The sequence below is a fragment of the Aspergillus homomorphus genome, assembly GCF_003184865.1.
Source record: "Aspergillus homomorphus CBS 101889 unplaced genomic scaffold BO97scaffold_16, whole genome shotgun sequence".
NCBI lineage: Eukaryota > Fungi > Ascomycota > Eurotiomycetes > Eurotiales > Aspergillaceae > Aspergillus > Aspergillus homomorphus.
This window is the reverse complement of record NW_020291902.1, coordinates 442,456-467,585: the sequence shown is the minus strand read 5'-3', so window position 1 is coordinate 467,585 and position 25,130 is coordinate 442,456. Positions and strand designations below refer to the sequence as shown.

At 52.7% G+C, this 25,130-nt stretch overlaps 11 protein-coding genes across 11 annotated transcripts; 4 read left to right on the top strand and 7 right to left on the bottom strand.

Annotated features, from left to right (window-relative positions):
- Positions 1–2,705: 2,705 nt before the first annotated feature.
- BO97DRAFT_405338 (WW domain-containing protein) lies at positions 2,706–4,010 on the top strand. Its single transcript, XM_025695164.1, has one exon. The coding sequence runs from the start codon at positions 2,892–2,894 to the stop codon at positions 3,834–3,836; it is 945 nt and encodes a 314-aa protein (XP_025551917.1). The 5' UTR covers positions 2,706–2,891; the 3' UTR covers positions 3,837–4,010.
- A 764-nt stretch (positions 4,011–4,774) lies between these two features.
- On the top strand, positions 4,775–5,530 carry BO97DRAFT_344420 (ankyrin repeat domain-containing protein; the record flags this gene model as incomplete). The annotated part of the gene is made up of 2 exons (XM_025691734.1): positions 4,775–5,000; positions 5,082–5,530. 2 exons carry the CDS (start codon positions 4,775–4,777, stop codon positions 5,528–5,530), a joined length of 675 nt encoding a protein of 224 aa, XP_025551916.1.
- A 157-nt stretch (positions 5,531–5,687) lies between these two features.
- BO97DRAFT_389859 (putative ceramide glucosyltransferase) lies at positions 5,688–7,801 on the bottom strand. The gene is made up of 2 exons (XM_025693732.1): positions 7,502–7,801; positions 5,688–7,423 (listed from the first exon to the last, which is right to left on the bottom strand). Exons 1-2 carry the CDS (start codon positions 7,648–7,650, stop codon positions 5,860–5,862), a joined length of 1,713 nt encoding a protein of 570 aa, XP_025551915.1. The 5' UTR covers positions 7,651–7,801; the 3' UTR covers positions 5,688–5,859.
- A 276-nt stretch (positions 7,802–8,077) lies between these two features.
- On the bottom strand, positions 8,078–10,305 carry BO97DRAFT_54313 (H3 histone acetyltransferase RTT109). The gene has a single exon (XM_025700894.1). The coding sequence runs from the start codon at positions 10,079–10,081 to the stop codon at positions 8,378–8,380; it is 1,704 nt and encodes a 567-aa protein (XP_025551914.1). The 5' UTR covers positions 10,082–10,305; the 3' UTR covers positions 8,078–8,377.
- On the bottom strand, positions 10,306–11,937 carry BO97DRAFT_54312 (uncharacterized protein). The gene is made up of 6 exons (XM_025700893.1): positions 11,652–11,937; positions 11,537–11,556; positions 11,451–11,482; positions 11,328–11,389; positions 11,151–11,275; positions 10,306–11,070 (listed from the first exon to the last, which is right to left on the bottom strand). Exons 1-6 carry the CDS (start codon positions 11,811–11,813, stop codon positions 10,530–10,532), a joined length of 942 nt encoding a protein of 313 aa, XP_025551913.1. The 5' UTR covers positions 11,814–11,937; the 3' UTR covers positions 10,306–10,529.
- A 181-nt stretch (positions 11,938–12,118) lies between these two features.
- On the bottom strand, positions 12,119–15,555 carry BO97DRAFT_389851 (Hid1 family protein). The gene is made up of 8 exons (XM_025693731.1): positions 15,310–15,555; positions 14,619–15,237; positions 14,469–14,566; positions 14,173–14,415; positions 13,765–14,118; positions 13,472–13,715; positions 12,918–13,417; positions 12,119–12,861 (listed from the first exon to the last, which is right to left on the bottom strand). Exons 1-8 carry the CDS (start codon positions 15,403–15,405, stop codon positions 12,349–12,351), a joined length of 2,667 nt encoding a protein of 888 aa, XP_025551912.1. The 5' UTR covers positions 15,406–15,555; the 3' UTR covers positions 12,119–12,348.
- A 219-nt stretch (positions 15,556–15,774) lies between these two features.
- On the bottom strand, positions 15,775–17,227 carry BO97DRAFT_405333 (uncharacterized protein). The gene is made up of 3 exons (XM_025695163.1): positions 17,016–17,227; positions 16,672–16,957; positions 15,775–16,605 (listed from the first exon to the last, which is right to left on the bottom strand). Exons 2-3 carry the CDS (start codon positions 16,908–16,910, stop codon positions 15,915–15,917), a joined length of 930 nt encoding a protein of 309 aa, XP_025551911.1. The 5' UTR covers positions 16,911–16,957; positions 17,016–17,227; the 3' UTR covers positions 15,775–15,914.
- Positions 17,228–17,428: 201 nt separating this feature from the next.
- On the top strand, positions 17,429–19,657 carry BO97DRAFT_442980 (uncharacterized protein). The gene is made up of 4 exons (XM_025698321.1): positions 17,429–18,123; positions 18,179–18,567; positions 18,625–19,293; positions 19,353–19,657. The coding sequence occupies exons 1-4, from the start codon at positions 17,583–17,585 to the stop codon at positions 19,446–19,448; spliced, it is 1,695 nt and encodes a 564-aa protein (XP_025551910.1). The 5' UTR covers positions 17,429–17,582; the 3' UTR covers positions 19,449–19,657.
- Positions 19,301–21,217, bottom strand: BO97DRAFT_54231 (uncharacterized protein). Its single transcript, XM_025700892.1, has 2 exons — positions 20,919–21,217; positions 19,301–20,801 (listed from the first exon to the last, which is right to left on the bottom strand). Exons 1-2 carry the CDS (start codon positions 21,019–21,021, stop codon positions 19,756–19,758), a joined length of 1,149 nt encoding a protein of 382 aa, XP_025551909.1. The 5' UTR covers positions 21,022–21,217; the 3' UTR covers positions 19,301–19,755.
- An 83-nt stretch (positions 21,218–21,300) lies between these two features.
- On the top strand, positions 21,301–22,525 carry BO97DRAFT_368247 (mitochondrial 54S ribosomal protein bL19m). Its single transcript, XM_025692694.1, has 3 exons — positions 21,301–21,583; positions 21,710–22,085; positions 22,186–22,525. The coding sequence occupies exons 1-3, from the start codon at positions 21,370–21,372 to the stop codon at positions 22,289–22,291; spliced, it is 696 nt and encodes a 231-aa protein (XP_025551908.1). The 5' UTR covers positions 21,301–21,369; the 3' UTR covers positions 22,292–22,525.
- A 137-nt stretch (positions 22,526–22,662) lies between these two features.
- On the bottom strand, positions 22,663–24,832 carry BO97DRAFT_434296 (putative MFS allantoate transporter; the record flags this gene model as incomplete). The annotated part of the gene is made up of 12 exons (XM_025697668.1): positions 22,663–22,698; positions 22,743–22,944; positions 23,003–23,096; positions 23,169–23,259; positions 23,322–23,408; positions 23,462–23,550; positions 23,606–23,823; positions 23,894–24,160; positions 24,213–24,243; positions 24,296–24,329; positions 24,382–24,495; positions 24,563–24,832. 12 exons carry the CDS (start codon positions 24,830–24,832, stop codon positions 22,663–22,665), a joined length of 1,533 nt encoding a protein of 510 aa, XP_025551907.1.
- Between the last annotated feature and the right edge of the window lie 298 nt (positions 24,833–25,130).

Genomic DNA, 25,130 nt, shown 5'->3' with positions numbered 1-25,130 from the left:
TCGCTGGTCACCACGCTGGCGAGCCTAGCAAACAGGCTGTGGTACTGCGCTGCGTGCGCCCAAACATGCCCCCCTTGTGGAATGCAGTATGCAAGGACCGTTCGCCGTTCTCGTCCCTGAGGATCCATACTATGCTCGTTGTTCCATCTCCCTTGGCCAAGAAAGCTCCTCCGCCCCCCAGCGGACGGTATGGATCTACCTTAACCATCGCCTGTGATTGCTTGCAGCCAATTAGTGTTGCAGCAAGTTTCTCCAACTCGGTGCCTTTGCAGGACGGCCGGGGTACATTGCAGCGAGGCTGAATTGTCTCATTCCTCCTAGCTATTCAGTAGATCCTCACGCAGTCTCTTGCTGCTGGCCTCTCTGCAAGGCCAGCACACGTTTGAAGCTGCATGCTTATGCGTCTCGTTCATTCAAGATCCTTCACGCTTAGTTGAGTCACGAGCAGCATCAAAGCCCGGTTCGAGATCACTCTCTTCGCAGCCCGCTTTCAGCCACCGTCCGCCACCGTCCGCCACCGTCCAGTCGTGTGCCCTTGTGCTTGAGCCCTACAACCAATTAACCCCTTTCTCACAACCCTCACGCCTGACTCCGAAGGCGCTCGTGCGGTATGCGGGTGGCGTGGTAAGCATTGTTGGGCTGACCGAGCCCTCGAGTAAGGTTGCAGGACATATGCAATAGCATGCCTCGACCTGCAAGGGATCCCGAAGATCGAGGTCTGTCAATCAATGGGTAGGCTTCTCACCTCTCTTCTCTAACACGTAGATAGATACTTGGGACTCCACGTTCATGTGGGCGGGGAGAGGTCTGTAGCGGTCGGCCAGCAAGGAGACAAACAAGAGTAGTTGCCCGATTAATTTCCGATTGCAAGGACGAACAACGCAAGCAAACCCTGTTCGCGGAATTACAACGTTGCCCGTGCTTTCCTGGATAATCATATTTTGGTAGATCTCGGAAGAAGAAAGTGGTCGGTCCCTTGGAAAGCAAAACATTTGTGCGTATCCTTGGAATTTTGGGTTTCGTTCACCTTGTCCTGATCAAAGGCTGGACTGGTTGTCATGGGCAGCGACTCGTTTTCGCTCATGGATTTGAGACACATGACGAGGCGTAAGGAGATCCTTGTTGCGGTGTCTCGCCGCTGGTGTTGACCGCAGGATGGATGCTTTCATACCAGGGCCGGATCGATAAATGTACGGCTGGATTCGTTGTTACAGCGGTGTATCCGATCTTGGTTGTGCTGCAGATGCTGTGCTGTTGTTGTTGAATGTGGTTGGGAAAGCATGTGATTCATCAGAGGACTCTGCCTTGGTGCCTTGGTGCCTTTCTGCCTCGATATGCTTCTGAGTTCTGAGGCATCAACTTTGAGAGTGTGGTTGAATAGAAGATATGCCATTACGAGTATACAGGATGTGAATGTCCTAGTTAGTGATTTCGCACATCATAAATAGTCACTTCTGCCGGATTGTTATAGCAGACAAACTCGCGTCATACGTCAAATGATTTGGACTCAGCTGCATGTATCTGGAAGAATACTAGTAGATTGGGTGAAATATATATATATTGTCATCTGTGTACCCCGATCACAACATTCGAATCGCTGCGAGCCTCTGGTCTGTCAAGTGTCATCATGAATGGCTTCGGCTTTAAAATATATTCTTCAACTCGATCTTAAATTCTGTTGTCCCCTAGTATATTTCAATCTTAGTACCAGCAAAACCACTATATTCTAAGAGAATTCATCCGTCTAGACACATGACAGGTATAAATAAGCATCCACAACTAACTACATAAACAATGATATTCCTTATCCAGCCTACAGAAGCCACACCTGGGAACGACGCAAAAGTTACAAGAAACGGTAGTCCGCTTCACCATTCTATACATGAAAGCTAGATAGAGCTCTTCCACTGGGCCCAGACTCTCTAAAAGGTACCTGTAGTAAACACTCACAATCCAGTAATGTACACTTAGGAGCTGGTCGGGACTCCGTCTTTGCTGATGATTAAGCCTACTCATTGAGAGCAAGGGATGGAAGCAAGCAGTTGTTCTCCTCTCATTGAGCATAGCACAAAGCTGCTATACCTGCTTATGTGATCTATTTTTTCCAGCGACATATCCGCTAGTAACCAGTCTGATCTCAGACTATAAGCCATAGTATGTACTGATCATCTAGAGGCCATAGGTCCATATGTGAACTTGTTACCTGTTGGCACAAAAGAGAATCGCCTCTACTATCCAACTTCTCTGAATTTCATTGATACCTGGTCATTGTTCATGTGGTTAGTAGAATGATCAACACCATCGAATGAAAGTGTGTTGTTTCACTGATGCAGAGATATATCTCTTTCACATCCCGTCATCTGGAGCTTTATACCGAGGGGACTAAGCTTTCCAGAGGCGATGTTCCCGGATAACCAAGCCCAGAATAGCCAAAAAACAATAACCTATATTTGAATCGTATGAAGAAAGCCCCCAAAAAGATAGTCACCCCATCCACTCTTAAGACTATCTTTGTGGCAGACCTCTATATAAAACGATCCCGCCAACCAGAAGCCCAGAATATCGAATCAACGGCAGCACCAACTAAGCCAAATCCAGCCTAGCGCCTCAATTTACCCGGGGGGCGCGCTAGCCCGGCGACGAGGAAGCCAGCTCCGGCCACTGACTGCAGTTAGTTAAGTTCCTTTCATCATCCTATTCTTCCAGGCAGCTCCAGACATCAGAGAAGAACGCAGTCGAGGTATTGCATGCATCCGAAGGGCTGCTGACGCTCTCTGATTGGAGCTTTTCTACGACAGTGATTATCACGTGCATTTGCACAGCGACAAAAAAAGCAGAAGGAAAGGCAAAAAAGAAAAGAGAGAAAGAAGAGGGTGAGAGCTAATCCCAGCATGTCCGCGGCTCCGCAAGACGTCACGGGCAGCGGCGCGGTGGATGCGCCTGAGTCCCGCACGCGCGATCCGATCCAAGAGCAGGTTTCTTCGGATGTAAGGACGGAAAATACAGAAGAGAAGGAAGCGGAGGAGGTACAAGCACCACAGCCGGGGAAGGACCGAGGCGCGTCCGAGGCGCGGCAAGAGGAGGAGAAGGAGGAGGAGGAGGAGGAGGAGGAGGAAGACGACGGGCCCGACAGCAACAAGGAAGAGATGGAAGAAGGGGAGACGGAGGCAGATTCAGACGCAGAATCGCGATCTGAACAGGACGATGCAAAGAAAGAAGAAGAAGAAGACCAACCAGACACATCAGCTTCGGCGCCACCATTACCAGACGAAGTGCCCCCTCCGCTCCCCAACGAAGTACCACCCAGCGAGGACGACGGATGGGAGCCCGTCTGGGATGCCAACGCCCAAGCCTACTACTTCTACAACCGCCTCACCGGGGTCTCGCAGTGGGAGAACCCGCGGGTACCGGATGCCTCCCCCGCCGCTGCCGCCGCGGAAAAGCCCGCGCCCGTCGCGGCCGGCTACAATCCCGCCATCCACGGCGACTACGATCCCACGGCGCCGTACGCTCAGCAATACGAGCGACAGGAGGATGCGGCGGCGGCCGCCGCGATGGACCCGAACCAGGCGTACGAGGCGGTGGGCGCCTTCAACCGGTTCACGGGCCGGTGGCAGGAGGCCTCGCAGAACCCGGAGTACCACAATGATGAGAACAAGTCCCGGCGGCAGATGTATGCGTTCTTCGACGTGGACGCGGCGGCCAACAGCCATGATGGCCGCAGTCTGCGGGCGGAACGGAGCGCCAAGAAGCTTACCAAGGCGGAGTTGAAGGCGTTCAAAGAGAAGCGACGGGAGAAGAAGGAGGAGAAGCGCCGTGCGTGGTTGAGGGATTGATTGGTTTCTTTCCCCTCCCATCTTCCAGCGCAATCATACCCTTATTCTTATCTTGTCTTGTTGTTGTGTGCTGAGATACCTTCCCTCTGGGATTTCCCCCATTCTGATATGTGCATGTTTTATGGTGGCTAGCTAGGGCGTTTTTATGTAGTTTACAAGATGCATCATAGAGCCACAATGGTATATATGGGTGATTTGAATCGTAACTTGTAGATGAGGTTGAGTATGTGCAGATACATACTTAGTAGTAAAAGAGAGAGAGTATGCTGCGTGGGGAGGCGGGATTGATTGTGAAGATAAGATCCACACCGGGATGGCAGTCACCTGACCGGGCCTCAAAGTTCTCCCCATCAGAAGAACAATTGGAATAGCTTCACATGATTCTCAAGAGTCAGAGCATCACTTGCATAATTTAAAGGTAAAAATTTCCTGGAGGTATTGCACCTCACTTGCTATATATATCAGATTTCCCCAACCACCAGTTTGTGCGGCACTGCAAGCATCGAAACCCAAGGTGAGGGGGAGGGGTATACCAATCATCAGAAAAAAAAATTCCGAAAAGGGTAATACCGGGGAACGCAGCGAAGAACGTGGACGATGTTTCGATGAACCAATGCTTCGATTCGAAACTACCCAACATTAGACACCTCTGCATAATTTATTTCTCCTTGGTTATATACCCCTTCGCCCCTCCAATGCTGTATACTCCATACACATACACCCCGAGACCCGCAACATCTGCACACCTCTATACATGAACGATCACAACCAAGAGATGATAGCCTGCTAACACCAACCCAGATACCTCCTACATTCTCCCAGCAGAGCGAGAACCAGGCTTCATCAACTCAGAGGCCCACCGAAATCTGACACATCCACACTACCCGTCTGAATCTAGCATAACGAACCCAAGCATCAGCACCAGCATCACCATCAAAATGGCCACCACCGTAACCCTCCCAGCGGAGACGATCGACGACCTCATCTACGACGCCCGCTCCGGCGACCTCGCCGCCCTGCAGGAGGATCTCGCCGCCTGCAGCGCGCAATTCGCCAACGCATCGCAGGGTAGCATTGTGGCCGCGGTCATCGACGCCGCCCCGGAAGCCGAGGGCGGCAGCGGCTCCAGCCTGTTGCATTTCCCGGCTGCGAATGGGAATTTTGGTGCGTATTTCACCTTTCCATGGCTTCCCTGGAAGGTCGAAAGTCCCCGGAAAAGAGAAAGGGAAAGCTAACATCGCGCAGAAATCCTAAACTACCTCCTCGGCCTCCTCGCCGCCGAGGACGAGGTTACGCGCCGCCGAATCGTCAACCACCGGAACCACTCCGGCAACACGCCGCTGCACTGGGCGGCGCTGAACACGCATCTGGAGTGCGTGAAGGCGCTGGTTGAGGCCGGCGCGGACAGCTCGATCAAGAACGAGGCCGGGCTCGATCCGGTGTTTTTGGCTGAGCGTGCGGACTGGTCGGCGCAGGAGGAGGATGGTGCGGCTTCGTCAGCGTCGGCAGAGGGTGCGGGTGAGCAGGATGCTGATGCCGCCGCCGCGGCGGATCCCGGCAAGATGTCCAAGGGGAGACAGGTGGTTGAGTGGATGCTGAGCGCTGAGGTGGCGGCTGCTGGCGGCGATTCTGAGACGGTGGTTGCCTCCGCTGGGGTGCCGGTTACTGGCAATGGGGATGGGGAGACGAACTGATTTCTGTAGACAAAAATCCTCTTTCTTTTCTGATGAAGTTCTTATGATATTTCCTTGTTTGGTATCGTGTTTCTTTAGGGTGCTTTTGTCCTGGTTATGCTGCAATAGATCGCTTTTTATTTGGTTATGATATTTTGTGTATGATATAGGTTCTTATACAAGACGGGAACTATGTTCATTCGTCACGCTGTCTATAATATGATTCGGAAGCATTTTTGTCTGGTCTATCGTCTTAGGGAGGTGATCTTCAATACCATCGAGATAGGTAGGTAGGCGGGTAGGTAGGCAGGAATGTGCGCAATCATGTCTGGTGTTCAGATGGTCATCCGTCAATCTCGTCGTGCCTTGTTTCGATCCTGCGAGGAGCCCAGCGCACTGGACCGTGACGACGAAAGACCTGGGATCGTGCTCGCCATGTTCCCACCATCAACAATCTCGCGCACCTTCATGTCAAGGCCAACTCGGAACCGGCGGTCTCGCCAGGTCACGGTGACTCCGCCGTAAAAAGCCCAGACCCAGATAGGCAAAGCCAACATTTCACGACCCAGCCAAGCGGCAAGCCAATGCAGGAAAGGGCGGCGAGTGACACTTCGGGTTGGAGGGCGTGCGAAGAACGGGGTATCGTCGTCGAGCTCGACGGTCTGGCCCGAATGCAGCATGATATAGACCATCCAGTCCACCAGGATCCAGCCGGCCATACTCAAACCGAAGAACGTCCAGAAGGCAGTCCAGGTAGACAGTATCTCCGCAAACCCATACCCCTTCTTCGCCAGCAACTGAGCCAGCGCCGTTGTGACGCCCCATGCCCCGTAGCACGAGCACACGATCGACTCCGTACCGGGCTCGACCAGCGTCGCCAGCAGCACGGTGAACTTGCGGACTCGTAACCACCGCACCCGGCGTGCCACATATGACTGCACGCTCATGTTGGCAACCGGCTGGAAGGCGAGGTCGCCAAACACCATCGCATGCTTGCCCCACCGCTCTCCTAGCTCTTTCTCCTCGCGCACCCGACTCTTCCACAGCAGATCCCCAATTAGATGATCCTCGCAGATATTATCGGAGAAATAGTCAATTCCTGGATTGCGTCGACGGTGAGGCGGATCCGCGGCCGACGGTGCAGTCAGGTAGTCGAGATGCGATCGGCGGAACATGTTGGACTTGCCCACGATACAGGGGGCGATGAGCACGGTATTGATGGCAGTGTACATCTTCGCGTGCGACGAGGACAGGAACAGTTCCTCCAAACGTCCACCCCCGGTCGCCAGAGGCCCGGTCCCGTGCTCCAAGACCGTTGCTGTGGCGTCACCGCGTTCCCAGCTGGCATCATCCCCGTTCGTGTAGGACTCTAGCAGTGTCTCTTGTTCCCCCCTCAAGCTTTCGGAGCCCGTCATGTCCACAGCCACGGGTAAATGATGGACGAATTTGTACCGTCTGCCTGGCGTCGCGCCCGTCCCACACAGTTTGTCCACCATGCGGCCACACACGCCCTTGCCGACCCAGACGTTGCAGTCGATGATCCAAACGATATCCCCCTTGGCTTCGCGGTAGGCACGACTCATATTCCGGATCTTCGGATTGGGGCCCAGCGCGTAGGCGGGAACATGGTCGGGTTGAAGGAGCGGGTCGTCGTCCTCAACATAGACGCGTGCGTCGGCGTGCGGGAAATCAGCGACTAGTTTCTGGAGGGTGGGATAGGCAGGGTCGTTCTTTGTCGAGATGCAGAAATAGACGGTCAGCCGGTCGCGCGGGTAGTCCTGGCGGAATGTCGAGGCCAGACACTCGTAAAGATGAGGCTCGAGGCCCTTGACCGGTCGGATTGCGGTGATGTGAGGGGCATCTGGTGTAGTGGCGGATGTGGATTTACGGGGTCTTTGGAGGCAGTGCTTCCATCTAAAGACGGCGGAATGCGGAATATATGGTTAGCTCTTGTATGCCGGGGCAGAGTTGACTGTGCATCTTGTTGTTTACATTTGGTAAGTCCCCAGCGAGCAGACCAGTGTCACGGTCGTATACCAGACCAGACCAACCCAGCCCGCGACGACTGGCCATTGGATGTCGCCATGGCGAGAGGCCAGTCCAAGCTCTGAGGCAAGCGAACGCAAGTGAAGCGTCAACATAGGCGGAGGTGGGCAGCAACAGAGTGGTCCGACGAGGAAATCATTCTATGGAAGAAGGAACAAGGTAGCGAGTGACAAGTAGTGGTGATGACTTTGAAGCGCGAAAGTAGCACAGAAAGGAACACTAAGACCTCAATGCGGTCAGGACAGACTGCAGGAAGGCAAGAGCTGAAACTCGTGACAGTCAGGCCAACCTGACCAGCAGCAGCAGCAGTAGGTAGCAGCAACCTTAGCAGTAAGCTCCAATTTGCTTAACGCGAGCTAAGAGCGGCGGCGTCGGAGTGCGTTCCATTCGGATCTCACGGATTCCGCGTTCGGCGCGATGGGTGGGTTTTCCCGCCCGTCGGGCGCCTTCCTTTGATCGTCTCGCAGCTGAGCCACAATCCACCTTTCGAGTTTCACAGTTACATATCGTACAGGGGCTGGATATGTACTTTGAAAAGTTGTTTGATTAAGTAGTATGTCAGATGGCTTGTCGCCCGTTCCGTGGCTCGGATATTCAGTTCCACGTCTGATGAACTCGGCGTCCAAAGCCTTCAAATCCAGCTAAGACAAATGCGATGCGATAATGAAAAGTGATAAAATCCCAGTATGCAAGCCCCATAGAAGCAAAGAAAAGATAAGAAAACAGAAAGGAAAGAAATACAATCAAGCCGTGCCGATTATCCCCGTGTCCTTCATTCTACTGTACAGAACCAATGGCCGAATAAAGCAAGCCAACCCTGAGCTACGTCTTTTTCTTCTTCCGGATGAGATTGGCTTGTAGAACATTGATCCCAGAAGCCGGCTCAGGTATCGAGGTGGACACTGTCGCGTCCGCAGTGGGTGCAGCGGCGTCTTTCTCGGCCTCATCAGCAGTCTTGTCGCTCTCTGGTGTTTGGACAGGTTCATCCTCGACCTTCTTGCGCTTCCGGACCAGCGTGCTGCTGATGAGAGTGTTCACCTCCGTACTCTTCTGAGAAGGATTGTCTGTTGTGCCTCGCCCCAAGACCTGTTGCCCGACCCAGAGTTGGTCAGCAAGTGAGGCAACTTTCTCGCCCCACGCTTTTGTGCTGGCAAGGGCTACCTCTTTGTCGAAGAAATCCTGCTCGATCAAGAAGTCAATCGCTGCTTTGTAGTCAGCTTCGCAGAGCACAGCGTGGCCCCGGCCCGCTTCAGGCCAGAAGAACGCGCTGGCATCTGTAGTAGGCTGCGCCGTAGATGTGGGTACAGGCAAGTTCTCAGCGTGTGCGGGGGCTGAAACGGTCGCTGAGCTGCCGAGAGAACCTATCGGCTGTGTAACAGTCGGATCTTCTGAGGTAACGTGTGGCTCCGACGATGTAGATATAGGGGCGTCGGCCTGTAATCCAGGAACTCTACGCGCACGGGCTGCGGCATGTCCCACATCACCCGAAAGCGCTTTGCTATCACCGAGAACAGACCGCGAGCTGGTCATCTGGACCGAATTGACCAGTCCTGGCGGGTTGATCACGAGCCAGAGAAATCCGACTAATCGTCCCGACGAGCACTCCTGGCGGAAGGACATCATTTCCCAAAACTGATCCAGAGACTTGACACTCCACCACTGGCCGGGCGCCACGGAGGACTTGTCACCCTCATCTTGCCCGGGCAGTTCGTCATCCAAGTCGACCAGGAAGCGAGTCTTCGGGTCGTCAGGGAAGCGGGGAATCAGACAGCGCGGAGGAGCCCTGGGATCATCGCAGAGCTGATGAAGGGGGTAGCTATTCAACCATCTGGGGCGGTCCTTGCCGTCCAGTCTGGCCGCACTGGGGAAGAAGCCCCGGGTTTCGAACTTGTCACACCCGGGAACGATCAGGAACGCGGTGGCCGAGCTCTGCGCCGACTCGGTCTGTCGATCCAGGGCGTTCTTCGCATGCGAGCCCGACTCGGGCTCGTACTCGCGGAGAATCGGATCGAACACGCGACACCACCATTTGATTAGACCTCGGTCGTCGAGGACATGCTTGCTCTCGTTCTCGATGCTCCCGGGGAACAGGTACTGGTTCTGCGCGCGCGCGAACAAGGACACCACGAGGCGGACGCCCGGTCGCTGATGCGTGCGAACCAGGAAGGAGAGGAAGGTCTGCGAGATGCGTCGCAGAAGCGAGACCTTGGGGGCGTCCTTGAGGAGATGTAAGAACCCCGTCGAGTCGGCCTTGGAGACGAATATCGTCGTCAGGTGCGCCGTGCTGTAGACTAACACCTCGACCCCGAGCACGATGATCTCCGCGCCATCTTTCCCATCCGCGTCCACCGATGCGGTCAGAAAGTGATTTTCACAAAAGGTGGGCTCTGAAGTTTCGCCGGGCGGTGCGGCGAAGAGAGCAGCGCAGGGAGTGGGAGTCGAGGAGACATGGCGAATCGTAAGCTTGACACCGGCGGGCAACACCTCGGCCAAGAGATCGCCTAATTCCACGTCGACCTGAGACATGGCGGCCTATAGATCCCTCAAGATGAACAGATCAGCATATGATGTCCAGTGTGATTTGGAAAATTGCCCGTCGGGCCTTTAACTCTACGAATCCTTTTGTCTTTTTCTCACCCCCTCAGACGCGTTCCATTTCACGGGCGTATCACGTGCCCGCAATCTGACTCTTTTCGTTGCCGTCAGCACTTTATCCCTCGCTTATCGCCAGGAGGCAGTCGATGGATGAATTTGGCTCAGGAATGTTGCCGCTTTGACAAGAGAGAGATATTGAAGTGGTTGAATATCTGTCCGTGCTGAGATGGTGGAATAACACCACAACCAACAGCAGAGATTCCGGAGGACGCATAGGCGGATATGGCCTTTACACATGATGGATCCAAGTGAATTGAACCTCCAAGAAAGAACATCAGGGAGCTAGCCAACCTCTACTATCTATGGACATTAACACATTTCAAAAGTATCCCGCCACAGCATTCAGATCATCTGCATTCAACAAAGCAACACCTTCCTCGAGCAGAGTCCTCCAAATGTTGTTGCGAGCACGGATCGGATAGTAAGGGGTACCCCAGTATCGCGCTCCAATACCCTTCTTCTTAGCAGCAGCGATCTGCGTTCGAATGGCAAGGGTTTGATTCTCACTCAGCTCACTATGCGAAAGAGGACCCACGGCAGCCGCAAAGTTAGTCGAGGCAATAGGAGAGATTAGACCGGTTATCTCGGAGTATTGACCCTCGTCAAGTTTATCGAGGGGTGCATCAAAGAAGTAGTCTCTGTTGGCCACCGGCCCGACCAGGTCAAGTGGTGTGTTACCGGTGCCTATCACCGTGACGGGCCCCTCGATGATGGTCGTGTTGTCCTTGAGAGTAGTCAGGTAACCACGCGTGCGCAGTGGCTCCAAGGCCGCGACGACAGCATTCAAGGTTTCAGGCCCGGATGTCTTCAGATCAATGAAGAAATAAAGCGTTTGTGAAGTGTCAGTATCGAACACACCGCTGGGGACTCGTCAGCTCGGGCTCTTGTCGAAGAACCAACCCATCCAGGAACATTGACAAAAAAGACAGGCAGCGCTTACTTCTTCGTGGGCGATGTCACGAAACGAGATGTGGGGTTCTGACGTTGGAGCACATCCAGGATCGGGTTGACATAGAGCGACTCCAAGGTTCGCTTTTCCGTCAGAGAAGACTCATCATGACCGACCTAGCTGTGTCAGTATCGCCCCAACCGCGAGATCCCGTATTATGGGACGGACATAAAGAGTGCCATTATACAGCCACACATCCGCCTCAGTCGATATGCATCCTTTCGATAGGCCTACGAATGTAAGTCACTCATTGGCTATTGACCAGTGGCCTGTGTTTGCATCGATGCATACCTGCGTAGAAAGGCACATCTCTCCAGTAGTCACTGGCACGAGGTTAGATACCGTGTCTCAATAAAAGGTGCTGATACTGGGCTTACTTATGGGAATGGACTGGGATCTGCAGTCTGTATTAGAATGGGATTCGGTGATGCCTCTCGCAATGCAATTCTAAAATGATAATCGCCATTGCGATATGAGCTGGGAGGAACTTACAGGCAGAACGTCCCTGGTAAAGTCGGTGGGATATCCATATTCATTGCTCATGTGGGTGTTCTTCAGCACGCTCTGTAGTTCCGTTACTGTCCCAGCGGCCTGCTTCGGGGAGCCAAGGAGGAATGCGGAAGCCGCGATCAGGAGCGACCGGGGAAACACCATCGTATATATATATGATATTGCTGAGGAGATTATTGATAGTAAAGCCCAGTTAAGAATATGATGAGATAGTCACCACCGCAGAAAAGTATCGGAAATGAGGAGAGAATTAGGCGGTCGGTCGCGAATGTTGTCAACCAGAAGAAAGCTCGGCGACAAACCTGTCCGAGAAGCGCAAACGGCCAATCGCAGCCTCACGTGGTGGTCCAGCCCTCGTTATTATATCAGCCCTTAGAAACAAGAAAAAGCGCATAACATCATATTGACACTCTTCGAACGAAGAACAATACATAATACGCCCAGATGTACGGATTTATGAACTTTACTATCTAAATATATGAAGAACTAATCGGTAAAGAACATGATCACCAGGTTAAAAATGCTTCGAAGGCCAACTCGCGTATAAAGAATTAACCCAATCGCGCAACGCCAGTCAGGTATCATCTAAACCATAGAGTTCATCAATATAAAGAAAAGAAGCTAGTGTATCTAAGTCAAATGGTGCAACCCCGCGATCCAGCGGAGCTCTGTCTGTATCCTAGACCTCGCGAATCGAGGGTGGCCGGGAGTTGTTTTGGGAATCCTGCGTACTACTGCGTCGGAGGCTCAAATTGCCAATGCGCTGTACTAGGTTGCTTCCGACTGCATCGACAGCACCCTTTGGCGCTAGGAGCGTAGGTCCTTGCGCGGCTGCCTCCTGTACCCTGAACAGCTTAACACCAGTGCCATTCCACACCCCAACTGTGCCAGGTGTAGCACCTGACGCGGACCCAACAACCATTTCGCTCGAGAAGATGAATCCCCAAAGCAAAGATTCATACCAACCCATGGAAAGGGCCGACCACTCGAACGAGTGGACACGAACGGGAGAAGGTTCCGAGATAATAACCTGAATCATGGGCTCCTCAACAAAGGTAGGAAGGTTTGTGATCAGAGTGCGTGCTTCTGGATTAGAGGCAGACTGAAAGGCCGAATCCGGTACGTGGGGCATTATGGCTGAGATAATGGTGAGGATCGTGTGAAGCGGCAATTCAGGCAGCCACGAATCAAGCTGTGTGTTTCTAGTTAGCAAAAAGCGTGATTGGGCAAATGCGGGCTTTCGCTTACCCAGGCAGTAGTCGGCGTAAATCCGCTTGAGGATGCAAGGAAAGCAGCCGACATGCTGCTTTGGCTAGTCATGCTGTTTTGCCGAGAGAAGGTGGGTTGTCCGGCAGGCATTTTGCCACGCGCCTTTTCAGACATCCCCCGGAGCTGAAGGGGTACGCTCTCGTCGACGACAGACGAAATAGATTGCCGTCGAGACGTTGACACTGACTCTTGTGCCGGCGTGTTGGGCGCTTCACCCTCGTCCTCCGAATCATCTCCGCCAATGGCGAACGGACTATTTTCTTCCGGAATGCGACCCAGAGATGAGCGTGCTCCAGAGGGAGCTTGTACATCTTCTTCAGTCGGCGAGAGAACAGGACTAGCGGCAGACTCATTCCCCCCTGACTTTCGCCGTTCATTTTGACGCTCTATCTCCTGCTGTCCGCTCTCGAGAGTGAATTCACGCACAGCCTCGAAGCGTCTCCGGTTTCTGAGGATAGAATAAACAAGATATGGATTGTCTGCACCGCATTAGCAAGCCAAATAAAAAATATAGTCTGCAAAGTACCGCTTACTTGTAAACTGGTGCTCGAGAATAGAGTTGATCGACTCGAGCACGGACGCTAGAAGGACATGGTTCGTTTCGTTGGCGAGAAGAAAGCTGGGAGCCGACATCGAGGAGAACAACTGCAGCAGCTTCGAACAGGAAACGGGAGACAGATGCTCGACGTATGCGGCAATGTTGTTGATAATTGCCAACAGCGCCGGATAGACAGCGGTTAGCTGCCCTTTGCTGGCAGTGATCAAAGTATGAATAGACTAGCCCACTGTTAGTCTGTATCGCCACTTCGAGCAAATAACGACATACTGTTATCAAGTAATCGGCGTATGACCCCTTGAAGCCGGGGATCCGGATGCTTTGCGGTAGAGTCTCTTGAGCCTCGAATTTGAGATTCAAACTCTTGCCGAAATTGGGCTCAACGCTCATTGTCTGCAAGATGAAAATACACATTCTGACTACGCCTTGCTTCGCGGGGTCGGACTTGTACACAATAGCATAGAACAAACATAGAATAATGAAATCGTGTGAGCGGTTCGAATCGATGATGAACGATCTGAAGCGCTTGTTGCATTGCAAGGCCTCCCAGAATAGGATGAGCATTTCGGGTGCCCATTTCACCGACTTTTGACTACCAGGAAGGTAGGAGTTCGTGATTTGCATCTGCGCATTGAGCCGTCAGCAATGTACGTACTACAAGGCGGAGGCAGCACTCACTGGCTGATTCAAGATTCTGGTCATGCCATCAACGAGAAACTGAAAGTCTTGCGGTCTATGCAGTCTTCCAAAATAATGGCGGTAATAGTTCTTCGGCGGGGCCCCGCGACCGTCTTCCGGGACTGGGTATAGAAGGAGCACCAGAAGAAGCTGCAAGCAATAGATGACCAATATCTGTTTCGGGTCTTTCCATACAACATGGTCATATGGTACTCTCCACGAGGCGGGGTTGTATTTGATCGCCTATACTCGAATCAGGGATATTGCCAGTTGGTGATAAAGCTCCAAGCACATACCGTGTTGAGTAGTGAGCACAGCAGAGTCAAGACTGCCTGTTTGTCGGGGCAAGTTGTGATGTACGTGATAGCACGAACACCTTGCACAGGGAGCAAATCTCAGGGATGGTCAGCATGAACTCGGTTTCATACGCAACTACCGTGACTCACTCGAAGGCATATACATCGCTTTCCCGGTCAAAGTCAGGAGCAATCGTAGGACCTCGCAGCGGTTGTTCTCCAGCTCTTTGGTCGACCCCATTGAGGTATTGCATCCCACGCCGCTCTGCCAGATCGAATAAGACACCTTTGTCTTCGCAGATGATAACTTTGGGATGGTAAAATTTGTATAGAAGAGTAGGTCGAGCAGAGTATCGATCAACTCCTCGGCCAGTGGCTTCGCATCCTCCAATTCGCTGGCCCGCGGCGAGGCCTGATCCCGCTCTTCAGCCTGTGCTTCATCGAACAATACTTCCGGAGCCACTTGCGCCTCGCGGGTCTTCTTCTTGCGACGGGCCCAGAAGAAGTTCTCCTCCCACTCCTCCAGATGCTCGGCCTCGTAGATGTATGGGATCAGACGGGTGAGGATGCGAATACAGTTGAGCGCATCGCGGTCGGGCGCGAGTTCGGGATCTGGAAACGAAGGGTGGTTTCTCAACACCGTCAGGCGAGAGGTGACGGAGAGTAAAAGGGTCTCGAAGTTCGTCAAGGCATGATCGCGCGTGCGCCGGATGTCGGCCGGGGTGAACAGGCTGAAGACATCCTCGGTCGACTCTGGGAGCTCCCAGAACTAATGCCCCAGGTGTGTGTGTGAGCTTATACCCATCCTACCATCAAGACTTTAAAGAGTCACGATACATACCCTGGTCCAGTAGGGATCATCCGCTGGAATGTCCTTCTCCTCAGACAGGCGGAAGATACCCTGCTTGAAGACTAACTTTGACTCGGAAGCTCCCATCGTGAAGCCACCATGAAGCTTATAAGCTTGTCAACCTCATGCAGTTCAGTGAGATGATCGAAGAATGAAAGGCTGTGTGCGAGGACGATTCTTTCAAGAGAATTGCTTTGGGACGTAAGCCCAGTAATCCGATGCCGCGTGTGAATGGACTTGGTGGCATGTTGGCGGTCTTGGGTCATTGCCTTGGAAGCGGGTACGACTAGGCCCGCGGAGACCCGACGATCAATCAATTACATGTAATCGGCCATCAATAATAATCTGGGGGAGCCAATTCTACGCCGCTCTGTCTACTTCTATAATACTGTCGGCAAGCGAAACTGCAAACGCTCTTCAAACTAAAGTTGTATTTGAATCTAACTTACATGATGCTGCATCCATACGCTGCTATTCAAGGAGTCTAAGAATCCGCATGCACCCCGCTAGTAATAGCGAACAAAGAGATAGAAAGGGAAATTCATAAGTTTACATCGCTTCCTCTGCCTGCTCCCACTTAACCCTTCAAGTCGGCATTAATAGCTGCCATTGCTCGCTGACACTCGCCGGCTTCGCTCGTATAACCACTTGTTGCTCAGGCCCAGGGTCGCGCGCTTACCGCCTACAGGAGACGGACTCGCGGGTCCAAGGCTCGACATAGTTGACAAAGACATAGATGACATGGTGGACATGGTCGACTCTTTGAAAGACGAGGTTGACTCTTTGAATGACGCAGTCGAATCCTTGAAAGACATGGTCGAATCTCTGTAAGGCGAGAATGACGTGCTCCGACCAAGCGGCGACGAGGACCCGAAGCTCGGTCTCCGTCCGCTATCTTTCCCGCCGTTGGTGACCACTTTCTGGAATAGCGGACTGGGTGAAGGTGAGAAGGAGGGACCCGAGGATACTCTGCGACCGGAGGCGCTAGCACTGGCCGACAGCGGGGATCCAGGTCTACTTGCTGGGCTCGCGGGACGAGATGTAGAAAGACGATATTTAGGCGGAGTCACGTAGGTAGTGCCGGGGGTCAGTGGCGGTGTAGCAGTGGGGTCCAGCCCGAGAAGCGAGCGCTGGGTTGGGGTGAGAGGTATATCGGAGAGATCGTCCTTCGGTCCAAATAGAGGATACAGCGCGATGAGAATGTTGACGACAAAGATGAGGCGCAAGGCGAGGAGGGAGAGGTCAGGATAAGTAGAGAATTGGCTAATTTCTTGAAGCCAGAAACCACTGTAGACATTCAGTTAGAAGGATCCCAACACAACGCACAATTGTGGCTCCGTTGCCATAACTTACTATGACTTAAATGTGTTCCCAAACACCCACGTAGCAAACAAAGCAGAGCCATTCCACAGCAGCTTGTTTAGATTCCGGTCACCAAATGTTCCAGCATTCTGTCGACGGACTACTTCGTCCAAGTGAGGGTGGCGCCACTTGCCGGGTGTCTGGTTTTTGTCGGGGACTGCTTTGATTGCAGACGCAGCTTTGGCAGCTTTGACAGCTTTGGGGGTAGAGGGGAGCGACGGAGACGCCATTGAAAATTACCACAAACACGAGATGTGGTTGAGAAGTACAGAGAAACCTAGCAAGGATGAGTACGACAGCATGCCAGAGTAGGGGAAGAGGGGGAAGTTACTTACCGAAAGAAATAAGGGACTTCCTATTGTAACTTACCTGATAATAGATTGCGCACGGGGGGAATTGTATCACATGGGTAGTATAATCTCCGATGAAAACCTACGACAAGAGTCCAGACTGGACCATAGTCGCAAGGGAGTACGGAGTAGAAGAAGCCCCTTGGGATGGAAGAGGAGCGGGGAAGAATTGAGAGTCGGAGTGGTGACCTGATGATTGATTGTTTTGGGTGATCGGTGCGCCGGTCTCAAGTCAGGAATCAAAGGGCAACCACAAGCGCCATTGCCGCGAAGTTTTCTACTATCGGACTCACTTTACCGCCCGCCCAGGCGCCCGCGCAGCGGTTCCCCACATCTGGCATCACATCATAGGCAGCCTAGCCGGCCGCCTTGTACGTAAGGAAAGGCAGCCAGTCAGTCACTCAGTCTGCTCAGCTCAGCTCAGCTCAGCTCAGCTCATCGTACTGTCCTTCAACTGTCCTCTTCTCGCTCGACCTTAAGAACTTACCCTCTCTCTCTAACACCCGGCACATATACATGTACAACCTACCTTGAGAGATATCAAACCTCAGAATGGACTCCGAGCCGTCCATCGTGGCCAAGCTAGACGCTTTTGTGGCGGAGCTTCTGGCCGACTGGAACACCACCACCACTGTGATTGCTGGCGGCATTGTCGCCTTCCTCGTCTACTCGTTCCTCACATCCCAAGATTCGGATATTCATCCTTTTCTCCTCGCACGGCAGTCGACCGCATTCCCCGTTCGTCATCCAGGCCAATCTGCTCCGTACAGAAGTCTCGAGACACCGCACGGCTACCCTCTGCGCACCGGACTCAACGTCAAGGATCCTGGGACTCCTAAATGGACAAGTGGCCGGAAAGGTGATCTGCGTGATGTCTGGAAGACCGCTGTTCGCGGATCGGTGGAAGAAAATGGAGCCGTCACAGGCAAGCAAGGCAAGATCTATACGGTGCTTGGAAAGAAGGCGATTGAACACTCTTTGGATCAGGTCACTCAGGAAATCAATGTCATTGGAACCCGTCTGCAAGCTTCCAAGGCGAAGACCGTTGCTGTCTGTTTGACGGACTCAGTCGAGCTGCTGGCTGTTATCTTCGGTTTGACCTCCCTCTACTCGATGCTTCTATCAATATGTTGCTAACGGCCCGGTAGCCGGAGCATTTTACGACTTCAAGGTTGTCATCATCCCTCACAATTTGCATGCGAAGGACCTGTCGGAGTTGTTGCGAAAGTCGCAGGCTGATGCATTGATCGCCGAAGCTGGATCACTTGACTTGTCATTCATTGCTAAGGATAACGAACAGCTGTCGCAAGTCATTTGGGTTGCGAAGCTCGGAAGCAGGCACATGGACTGGAATGATGTGCCCCAAGATGTGAAGGGTACTTTGGAAGTCACTGTTTGGCACGAGCTGGTGGAAGAGAAGAAAGAGCTCGCTTGGCTTGAGGTACCGGCTTATGATCCAAGCACTCCTACTCCATCCGTGACCACTATCTGGCCGTCCAAGTCCTCAAACGGTGAATTCGTTGAGTATCAGCCGGAGGTATGTTTTTCTCTTATCTGTAATCTTGCGCTCGGCGGTGACTGACCACTAGAACAGAATCTTGCATCAGGAATTGCTGGCCTATTGTACTCTCTTCCCCGCCAACAGCGGTTTGGCCCTAGTGACGTGGTCCTTTCCATCGACTCCCTTTCTCGATCGTATCCCTTGTGTCAGATTATGGCTGCTTTGTTTGCCAATGCATCCGTTGCCGTCAATTCCGTTGCTGGCGAAAGCGTGGATTTTGCTCTTGCAACTGTAGGAATGTCGCCGACGGTCATTGTTGCATCCTCTCGCACCATGTCCAATTACCACACCAAATTCATGAAGCCTCACTCCGGGCCTGTGTCTGCGCTGGCGCGTTGGATCCAGGTGCGAAGCTTGGACGCCGGATACATGCCATCCCACGGCCTACTGAATCAGCTAGCCAATGTCGGACCCACAGCCGAGCTTTCTCTGGACAAGCTTCGTCTTCTATGCATCTCGCACCGCTTCGACGCCGATCCGGAGGTACGTCTCGACTTCGAGCAATTGGCAGACTTGCGCATCTTCACTGGAGCGCGTATCGTGTATGCTTTGACTGGACCCGGGATCGCTGGTGCCGTGTCGCAGACCAACGTCTTCGACTACAGACGCTTTGAGGGCCCCAGCCACTTCGGTGCCCCTCTTAGCAGCGTTGAGGTTGTTCTGACGGGCTTGTCAGATGACACCGGGAAGGAGGAGGGTCAGGTAAGCGCAAATCTGCACGCATTTCTTTCACCGACGCATTCAGCTCACATACTCCTTAGATTTCTGTAGCCGGCCCTTCTGTCGTCTCTGGAAAGACGGTGCTACCGGTGCAAGCTCGCTTGCGCCATGACAACACCTTGGAGCTCTGTGCCTGAAATACCTCTCGAGCGAATGATGAGCGTTCTGCGTTGAATTAAGGGAATAACCCGTCTCATTGTGTTTCTCATCTCTCTCTGTGTATCTTGATTCTAAACTCTGCTCCGGGGACTACAGAATGACTGTTGCACGGCATCCTGCTGAAATCTTCTGGAACCTCAAGCGTAGCTAGGCGCGTTATGTCGATGAATTGGAGAAAAGGATATGCATTTATTTTCAAATAAAAGATGTAGCTCCAAACAGATTCTGAGGAAATCATGGTAATGTACAAAAAAAAAGGGCGTAGACAGGAAGGCGGCAGATCAATCATGACAACTGATCCTCGATTCCATGATACTTTAGACTTTGTTGATAGCCCCGCGTCGGGCTAGCCTTGATTTTCTCGGGAGCAGCATCCTTCTGGATTTGAATCCACTTGTCCAATCTGTTCGCTTGTTCCTCCAGAGCCTTGCTGAGTTCGGGATCGATGGCCACCTTTCGGGCAAGCTGAAGGGCGTGGTAGATGGGGACATTCTGCTCCAACTGCCTGTCGACAGTAAGGTATTTCCGTTCCCGGATTTTCTCAAGTTTGTCCAGAGGTACAGCTTGGGCAATGCCTTTAGGAAGTGAGAGATTTGAGGCCTTCATATCAAGCTTCAAGTGGCGCATGCAAGCCAGCAGACGATGACTGTAGTCGTGAACGAGATGGTCCTCGTCCTTGCCGGCGAACTTGTGCAGGGCGCGGGCGGCGCTCAACTCGAGCATGACGCCGACGACAGCGGGGCGGCGCTTGGCGTCGGAGGCCGGGGAGGGGTTTTCGTGCCTGGGGAGGGCCATGAGGTTGATGAACTGCTCGCCGAGGCGGAGCATGCGGTCGACGTCGCGGCCCTTGAACTCGGCCTGCTGGGCGCGCAGGTGCAGCTCGAAGAAGATCTTCTGCACCAGGCTGGGCGACTTGAGGGAGAAACCCGAGTCCTTGGCCTTGGCGGTCTCGAGCACGGCGCCCAGCGCGTCGTGCATGCCCGCGCGCCGCACCACCATCTCCAGGTTCAGCTTGCGGTTCACGTGGTGCAGCGCCGTCAGGAACGGCCGCAGGTTCTGCCAGTCCGCCGACGTCTCCATCATGTGGATCAGCCGGTTGGCTTCCGTGTTCCGCGGCTGCGCCGTGTAGTCCATCGGCCGCAGCCGGTACTCGTCCTTCTCGCCCACCGTCACCGTCACCGGGTTCTCCTTCAACGTCGCCTGGTGTTTCTTCCGGTAGATCAGGAGCTTCTGCTGCTGCGACAGGTTGAGCGGGATGAACACCTCATTGCGAAATCGCTGCAGCCCGGAGAATAGCTTCTTGTTCGAATCGGTCTTCTGGAATTGGGGCACTGCACATCCCGGATGGGGAAAACCTGTTAGCTAGGACCTTTCTCGTTGATAACAAGGCGAATGCCCCCCTTGGCATCCTTAATCAGGGGCAGACAGAGGAGACGGGACTGCAGTACCCTTGTTTGAATAAGTGCGCTTCTGTGTGCAAGAGCCAATGCTCTGACCGAGAGTGCGTGTATTCTGGCAACGCAACAGCGTGCCCACGGCGAGTTGCGCCATGTTGTGAGCAATGTACCCAGACGGGGGAGAATAACACCGTTCGCAACGACCGAAATCGACTCCAAGCAACTGAGACCCAAATCAGAATCCCCAGAGCTTCTAAAACACAATCTCAACCAAATCAATCAGTAACAGAACCGGGACCAGTTGCATGCAATTCACCCTGCAACAGAAAGGCACGGCGGCAGAAAAGTTCCCCGGGGCCCGAAGATCGAATCTCGGGGCGGTGAAGGGAAATTCTGCCGGTGCCCCCAATTCCTTCAACTGTTTCCCGCTTGGGGAACTTTTTGTTCAGCCTATTCGACCTTCTGTTTCAGCAGCAAAGCGAAAGGTCGGCACAATCTCGCCATGGCGAACTCCTCCTCGATCCTGCAGCAGTTGGGATGCGTCCGGTCGCTCTTCACGACGACGACGTCCCGGTCCACCACGCTGCAGACACCCATGGTCGGCCGCCGCATGCTCAGCACAGTCTACTCCGCCAAACCGGACCCAATCCCTTTCCCCAAAGGCTTGCCCGACCAATTCTACTCGCAAATACCGAAACGCATGCGCCCTGATCTTGGTACGTTGCTAGCCTCGAACTTCCCCATCAGACTCCCTCCTCTCCCCGCCTCCCCAGATCCACGCAAACCTACAACCACCACCACCACAACCAGCCCATCTAACATACTCTGAACCAAAACCATAGCCCCAAAGAAACTCAAGATCGTCCCCCCACCACCCGCACCGCAATGCAAGGACGCCGTGGCAGCCGTGACCCAGGCGCAGCTGAAGACGCTGGACCCAAGCGGCAAGCGGATGCGGCTCTTCGACTACCGGCGGTACGCGCGCAGCGTCAAGCCGGGCGACATCATCCGCGTGACGTTCAAGAACGGCGACCCGTTCGCGGGGCTGGTGCTGAGCATCAAGCTGCGCGGCGCGGACACCTCGGTGCTGCTCCGCAACCAGCTCACGCGCGTCGGCGTCGAGATGTCCGTGAAGGTGTTCAGTCCCAACGTTGAGAGCGTGGAGATCGTCCAGCGTTCTGAGAAGCGGAAGCGTCGTGCTAGGTTGTATTATATGAGGTGCGTATTCATTTTCTTCCGCGGTGGTGGTGGAGTGTGTGCAGTCTGGGTCTTTCTTCTTTGGATGTGTGCTAATATACTTTTTTTTTCTTTGGAACAGACAGCCTAGACATGATATGGGTAGCGTGGAGAACTTGGTCACCAACTATCTCAGACAGAAGAGAGCGCTTGCTGGAAAGAAGGATCGCGGTAACAAGAAGCGGTGATCGGACTTGGGTTTTTCGGGGCGATTGTATTTTTATGTTAACTAGCATTTGTATATTGGATCTTAGGTCCGGGTGTTCATTTCTGTCTTACTTTCTCTCTCACTTTACGGAATGCAGTCAAATCGAAAAGATCTGGGATTGCGTCTTTGGATGTCTTGTCTTGGTACGGCGGCTCGAAGTGGGCTCTTACCTATTGACCTCTGTAACAATACTCAAAGCCAGGCTAATACGGGAAGCTTGAGTTGGTTTGTGCAGGTTGTTCACAATATTGAACAGAAGGCACAAATGGCCTTATCCGAGTATTACGTCTCTAAGCCGAGTCTACGTTTAACCTCTCTTCATCTAATATATGTACCGAAAGCTGTTCCAGATCAGCAATTGCAAACATGGTAGCATAAACACCAAAACTTGAGAACTTCCAAAAAAATAGCCAGGGATATGGAAAGAAGACATACTTCATATTCTCCCTGTCCGTCAAGTCCAAGAAAGCAGTAGAGTCCAGGTCTCTACCCTCCAAGCCTCCCTCAGTCTGCGACTGGATCCGATCGCGTCTTTGGTTCTCCCATCGAAGCAGGAAACCGAGCACGGAGATCAGGACGACTTCCAGTAGATGACAGACTATCATAGACCAGATCCCGAGCTCGTACGTTGGGCTATCGTATCTCATTAGTAAGACATTCTCGCTGCAGGTTTGCGAACAGGTTGACTCACGCTTGATGTGTCTTGTAAAAGAACGGGCCTGCGATGTTCCCGGTGCAGTAGCCCAGAAAGAGCACGGCGTTCGTGACGACTTTCTTGGTATGGCCTGCAAGAAGTCAATTAGTTGCTCGATCCCTGAAGGCTGCGAAGGAAAGCATTGAATAGGTAGCAGACGTACCTGCTGTGTTGGCAATCTGCATGCTGAGAATCAGGACGAAGGCTGCATTGTATGGACCGGTCAGATAGTAGCAGATCAGACGGCCGACTTTCTGGTCTTGGGGCACAAAACGAAGACCAAATGCTCCAGCTATGTTGGTAACAGGAAGATCACAATGAATAGGCAGCGCCGGTTCTCGAATCGGTCGTTGAGGTATACACAGGCCAGAATGGAAATCGCTATCAGGACTCCGTAGGGAATCTAGGAGTTCAGTAAGATACCCATTTGATTCATAAAGATGGCATTGTACACACCTGCATCAGAGTTGTTACGAGAGTCGAGAATCCAAAGCCCTTGATGATGAGAGTGCCAAAGTTGGAGATCCCGCCATTGGGTATGTTGCCTGTTCGGATTTAATCGTCAGTCAGGATTCAACAACAAATGTCAGAAGTCCCCACAGACTAGACCCAAGGTGAAAAAGATGTAGAGTTTGTAGTCCAGGAAAGCCTCTCGAATCTGGTGTAATATGATATGCTTGTTTTCAACACCAGTCTGGTTTTCTCTTAGTCGCTCTACTGCAATACGTCGCTCTCGCTTGCTGAGAAGAGGCGCTGTCACAGGCGAGTCAGGCAGAAAAATGAACATCACGATACCCCAAGCTGAGCAAAGACAGCCGCTAAGATTCAAAACTCTGGTCAGCATATGCAGTATAAAGTCAGCAGCAACTACGAGCAGTCGTCTCTTACATCACAATGAACTCGTATTTCCATGAAGGAAGAGCGCCTCTGATGTGACCGATTCCGTATCCCAGTAGGCCACCAAGTGCAATTCCTAAGCCGTTGGCCGTATACCATAATCCGATCCGCACCGGCTGCTCTCGCCTCGTGTACCACATGCTTGTTATGAGCATAAAAGCCGGGTCCGCGCAAGCTTCAGCTGCACCTCCTAGAGCTCGTAAGACAGCCAAAGTGGCAAAACTGTGACAGGCTGCTTGAATGATGAGGAAGACACCCCTAATACAAGACGTTAGTCGCACAGCGGGACAAGAGGAAACATTCATCATACCACATGAAGATGTTGACACCAAGGTATTTTCCTGTATATCAAAATCAGTCTCGCCCTATCTAAACGATAAAGGAGCATGTTACCTATAGGTAGGCGTTGCATAAGGAAATTGGTAGGCTTGCCAGACATCAGCGAATGCAATCGAATTCCGAGGGAGGTTCAATCTCACAAATGCCCATGCGAGAAACCCAAAGTAAAATACACTGGAAAGCCAACTATACTGTGTCCCATGAAGATGGAGATCCTCCTGTATACCGAAGATCGCAGCATAACTGAGCGTAGTCTGGAGGTTGCAGAAGTATGCAGTCAGCGGATGTCGTCACAATGGAACATCAGTGAGACCTGCCCACCTTGTCGATGTAGAAAAAAGCATAGCAAACAGCCAGATAAGGAAGGATCATCAAGTCAATCTTCCAAAGCAGCTTTTTTGCCTCCACTGGGTCAATGTCTTCATGAAGAGCATCCGGATCATTGAAGAGAGCCATCGCAGTGTCTCCATCGGGCTGCCTCCCCGGCTTCCACCCTGACTCGACATGATCCTCATCATGTGTCTCTGATGCTATATCAGCTATGTGTTCCGCATGCACGCTGCTCGGTTCGGCCTGAGCTTTACTGCCCATGTTGGATTCCGCCTTTTTCGCTGTCGTGTTGATTGGAAAGAGACATACGATGACAATTGAGATGTGGCGGAGGGAGGTGGAGAGACAGTCGAGAGTCTATTTAGGAGCCTGTGATATATTTCCGTACCACGCCCAGAGCTACTGTGAGCTCCAGCCTCCCGTCTCTCAAACCTTGATCTGGAGGTGATCTTGCTATCCTGAGGCGACATCCTGTGGTGATTGGGTGGTTAATTATTGGACGTGGGGGTATAAGTCATGTCAGTCATGCGAAGTCACCCTCTCTTCAGCTTGTCATCCA

Bases quoted from the DNA above. Each gene is read 5' to 3' on its own strand.
- BO97DRAFT_405338 (XM_025695164.1), top strand. From the start codon at position 2,892: ATGTCCGCGGCTCCGCAAGACGTCACGGGCAGCGGCGCGGTGGATGCG.
- BO97DRAFT_389859 (XM_025693732.1), bottom strand. From the start codon at position 7,650: ATGTTGACGCTTCACTTGCGTTCGCTTGCCTCAGAGCTTGGACTGGCC. The intron at 7,424-7,501 runs GTAAACAACAAG...CGCCGTCTTTAG, and splicing joins TCGCTGGGGACTTACCAAAT to ATGGAAGCACTGCCTCCAAA.
- BO97DRAFT_54313 (XM_025700894.1), bottom strand. From the start codon at position 10,081: ATGTCTCAGGTCGACGTGGAATTAGGCGATCTCTTGGCCGAGGTGTTG.
- BO97DRAFT_54312 (XM_025700893.1), bottom strand. From the start codon at position 11,813: ATGGTGTTTCCCCGGTCGCTCCTGATCGCGGCTTCCGCATTCCTCCTT. The intron at 11,483-11,536 runs GTAAGCCCAGTA...ACCTCGTGCCAG, and splicing joins ATCCCAGTCCATTCCCATAA to TGACTACTGGAGAGATGTGC. The intron at 11,390-11,450 runs GTATGCATCGAT...TTACATTCGTAG, and splicing joins AGATGTGCCTTTCTACGCAG to GCCTATCGAAAGGATGCATA.
- BO97DRAFT_389851 (XM_025693731.1), bottom strand. From the start codon at position 15,405: ATGGGAGCTTCCGAGTCAAAGTTAGTCTTCAAGCAGGGTATCTTCCGC. The intron at 15,238-15,309 runs GTATGTATCGTG...CTGGGGCATTAG, and splicing joins ATGATCCCTACTGGACCAGG to TTCTGGGAGCTCCCAGAGTC. The intron at 12,862-12,917 runs GTAAGCGAAAGC...AGAAACACACAG, and splicing joins TTACGCCGACTACTGCCTGG to CTTGATTCGTGGCTGCCTGA.
- BO97DRAFT_405333 (XM_025695163.1), bottom strand. From the start codon at position 16,910: ATGGCGTCTCCGTCGCTCCCCTCTACCCCCAAAGCTGTCAAAGCTGCC. The intron at 16,606-16,671 runs GTAAGTTATGGC...GAATGTCTACAG, and splicing joins GGGAACACATTTAAGTCATA to TGGTTTCTGGCTTCAAGAAA.
- BO97DRAFT_442980 (XM_025698321.1), top strand. From the start codon at position 17,583: ATGGACTCCGAGCCGTCCATCGTGGCCAAGCTAGACGCTTTTGTGGCG. The intron at 18,568-18,624 runs GTATGTTTTTCT...CCACTAGAACAG, and splicing joins TCGTTGAGTATCAGCCGGAG to AATCTTGCATCAGGAATTGC. The intron at 19,294-19,352 runs GTAAGCGCAAAT...CATACTCCTTAG, and splicing joins CCGGGAAGGAGGAGGGTCAG to ATTTCTGTAGCCGGCCCTTC.
- BO97DRAFT_54231 (XM_025700892.1), bottom strand. From the start codon at position 21,021: ATGGCGCAACTCGCCGTGGGCACGCTGTTGCGTTGCCAGAATACACGC. The intron at 20,802-20,918 runs GTACTGCAGTCC...CGGGATGTGCAG, and splicing joins GCGCACTTATTCAAACAAGG to TGCCCCAATTCCAGAAGACC.
- BO97DRAFT_368247 (XM_025692694.1), top strand. From the start codon at position 21,370: ATGGCGAACTCCTCCTCGATCCTGCAGCAGTTGGGATGCGTCCGGTCG. The intron at 21,584-21,709 runs GTACGTTGCTAG...CCAAAACCATAG, and splicing joins ACGCATGCGCCCTGATCTTG to CCCCAAAGAAACTCAAGATC. The intron at 22,086-22,185 runs GTGCGTATTCAT...TCTTTGGAACAG, and splicing joins GCTAGGTTGTATTATATGAG to ACAGCCTAGACATGATATGG.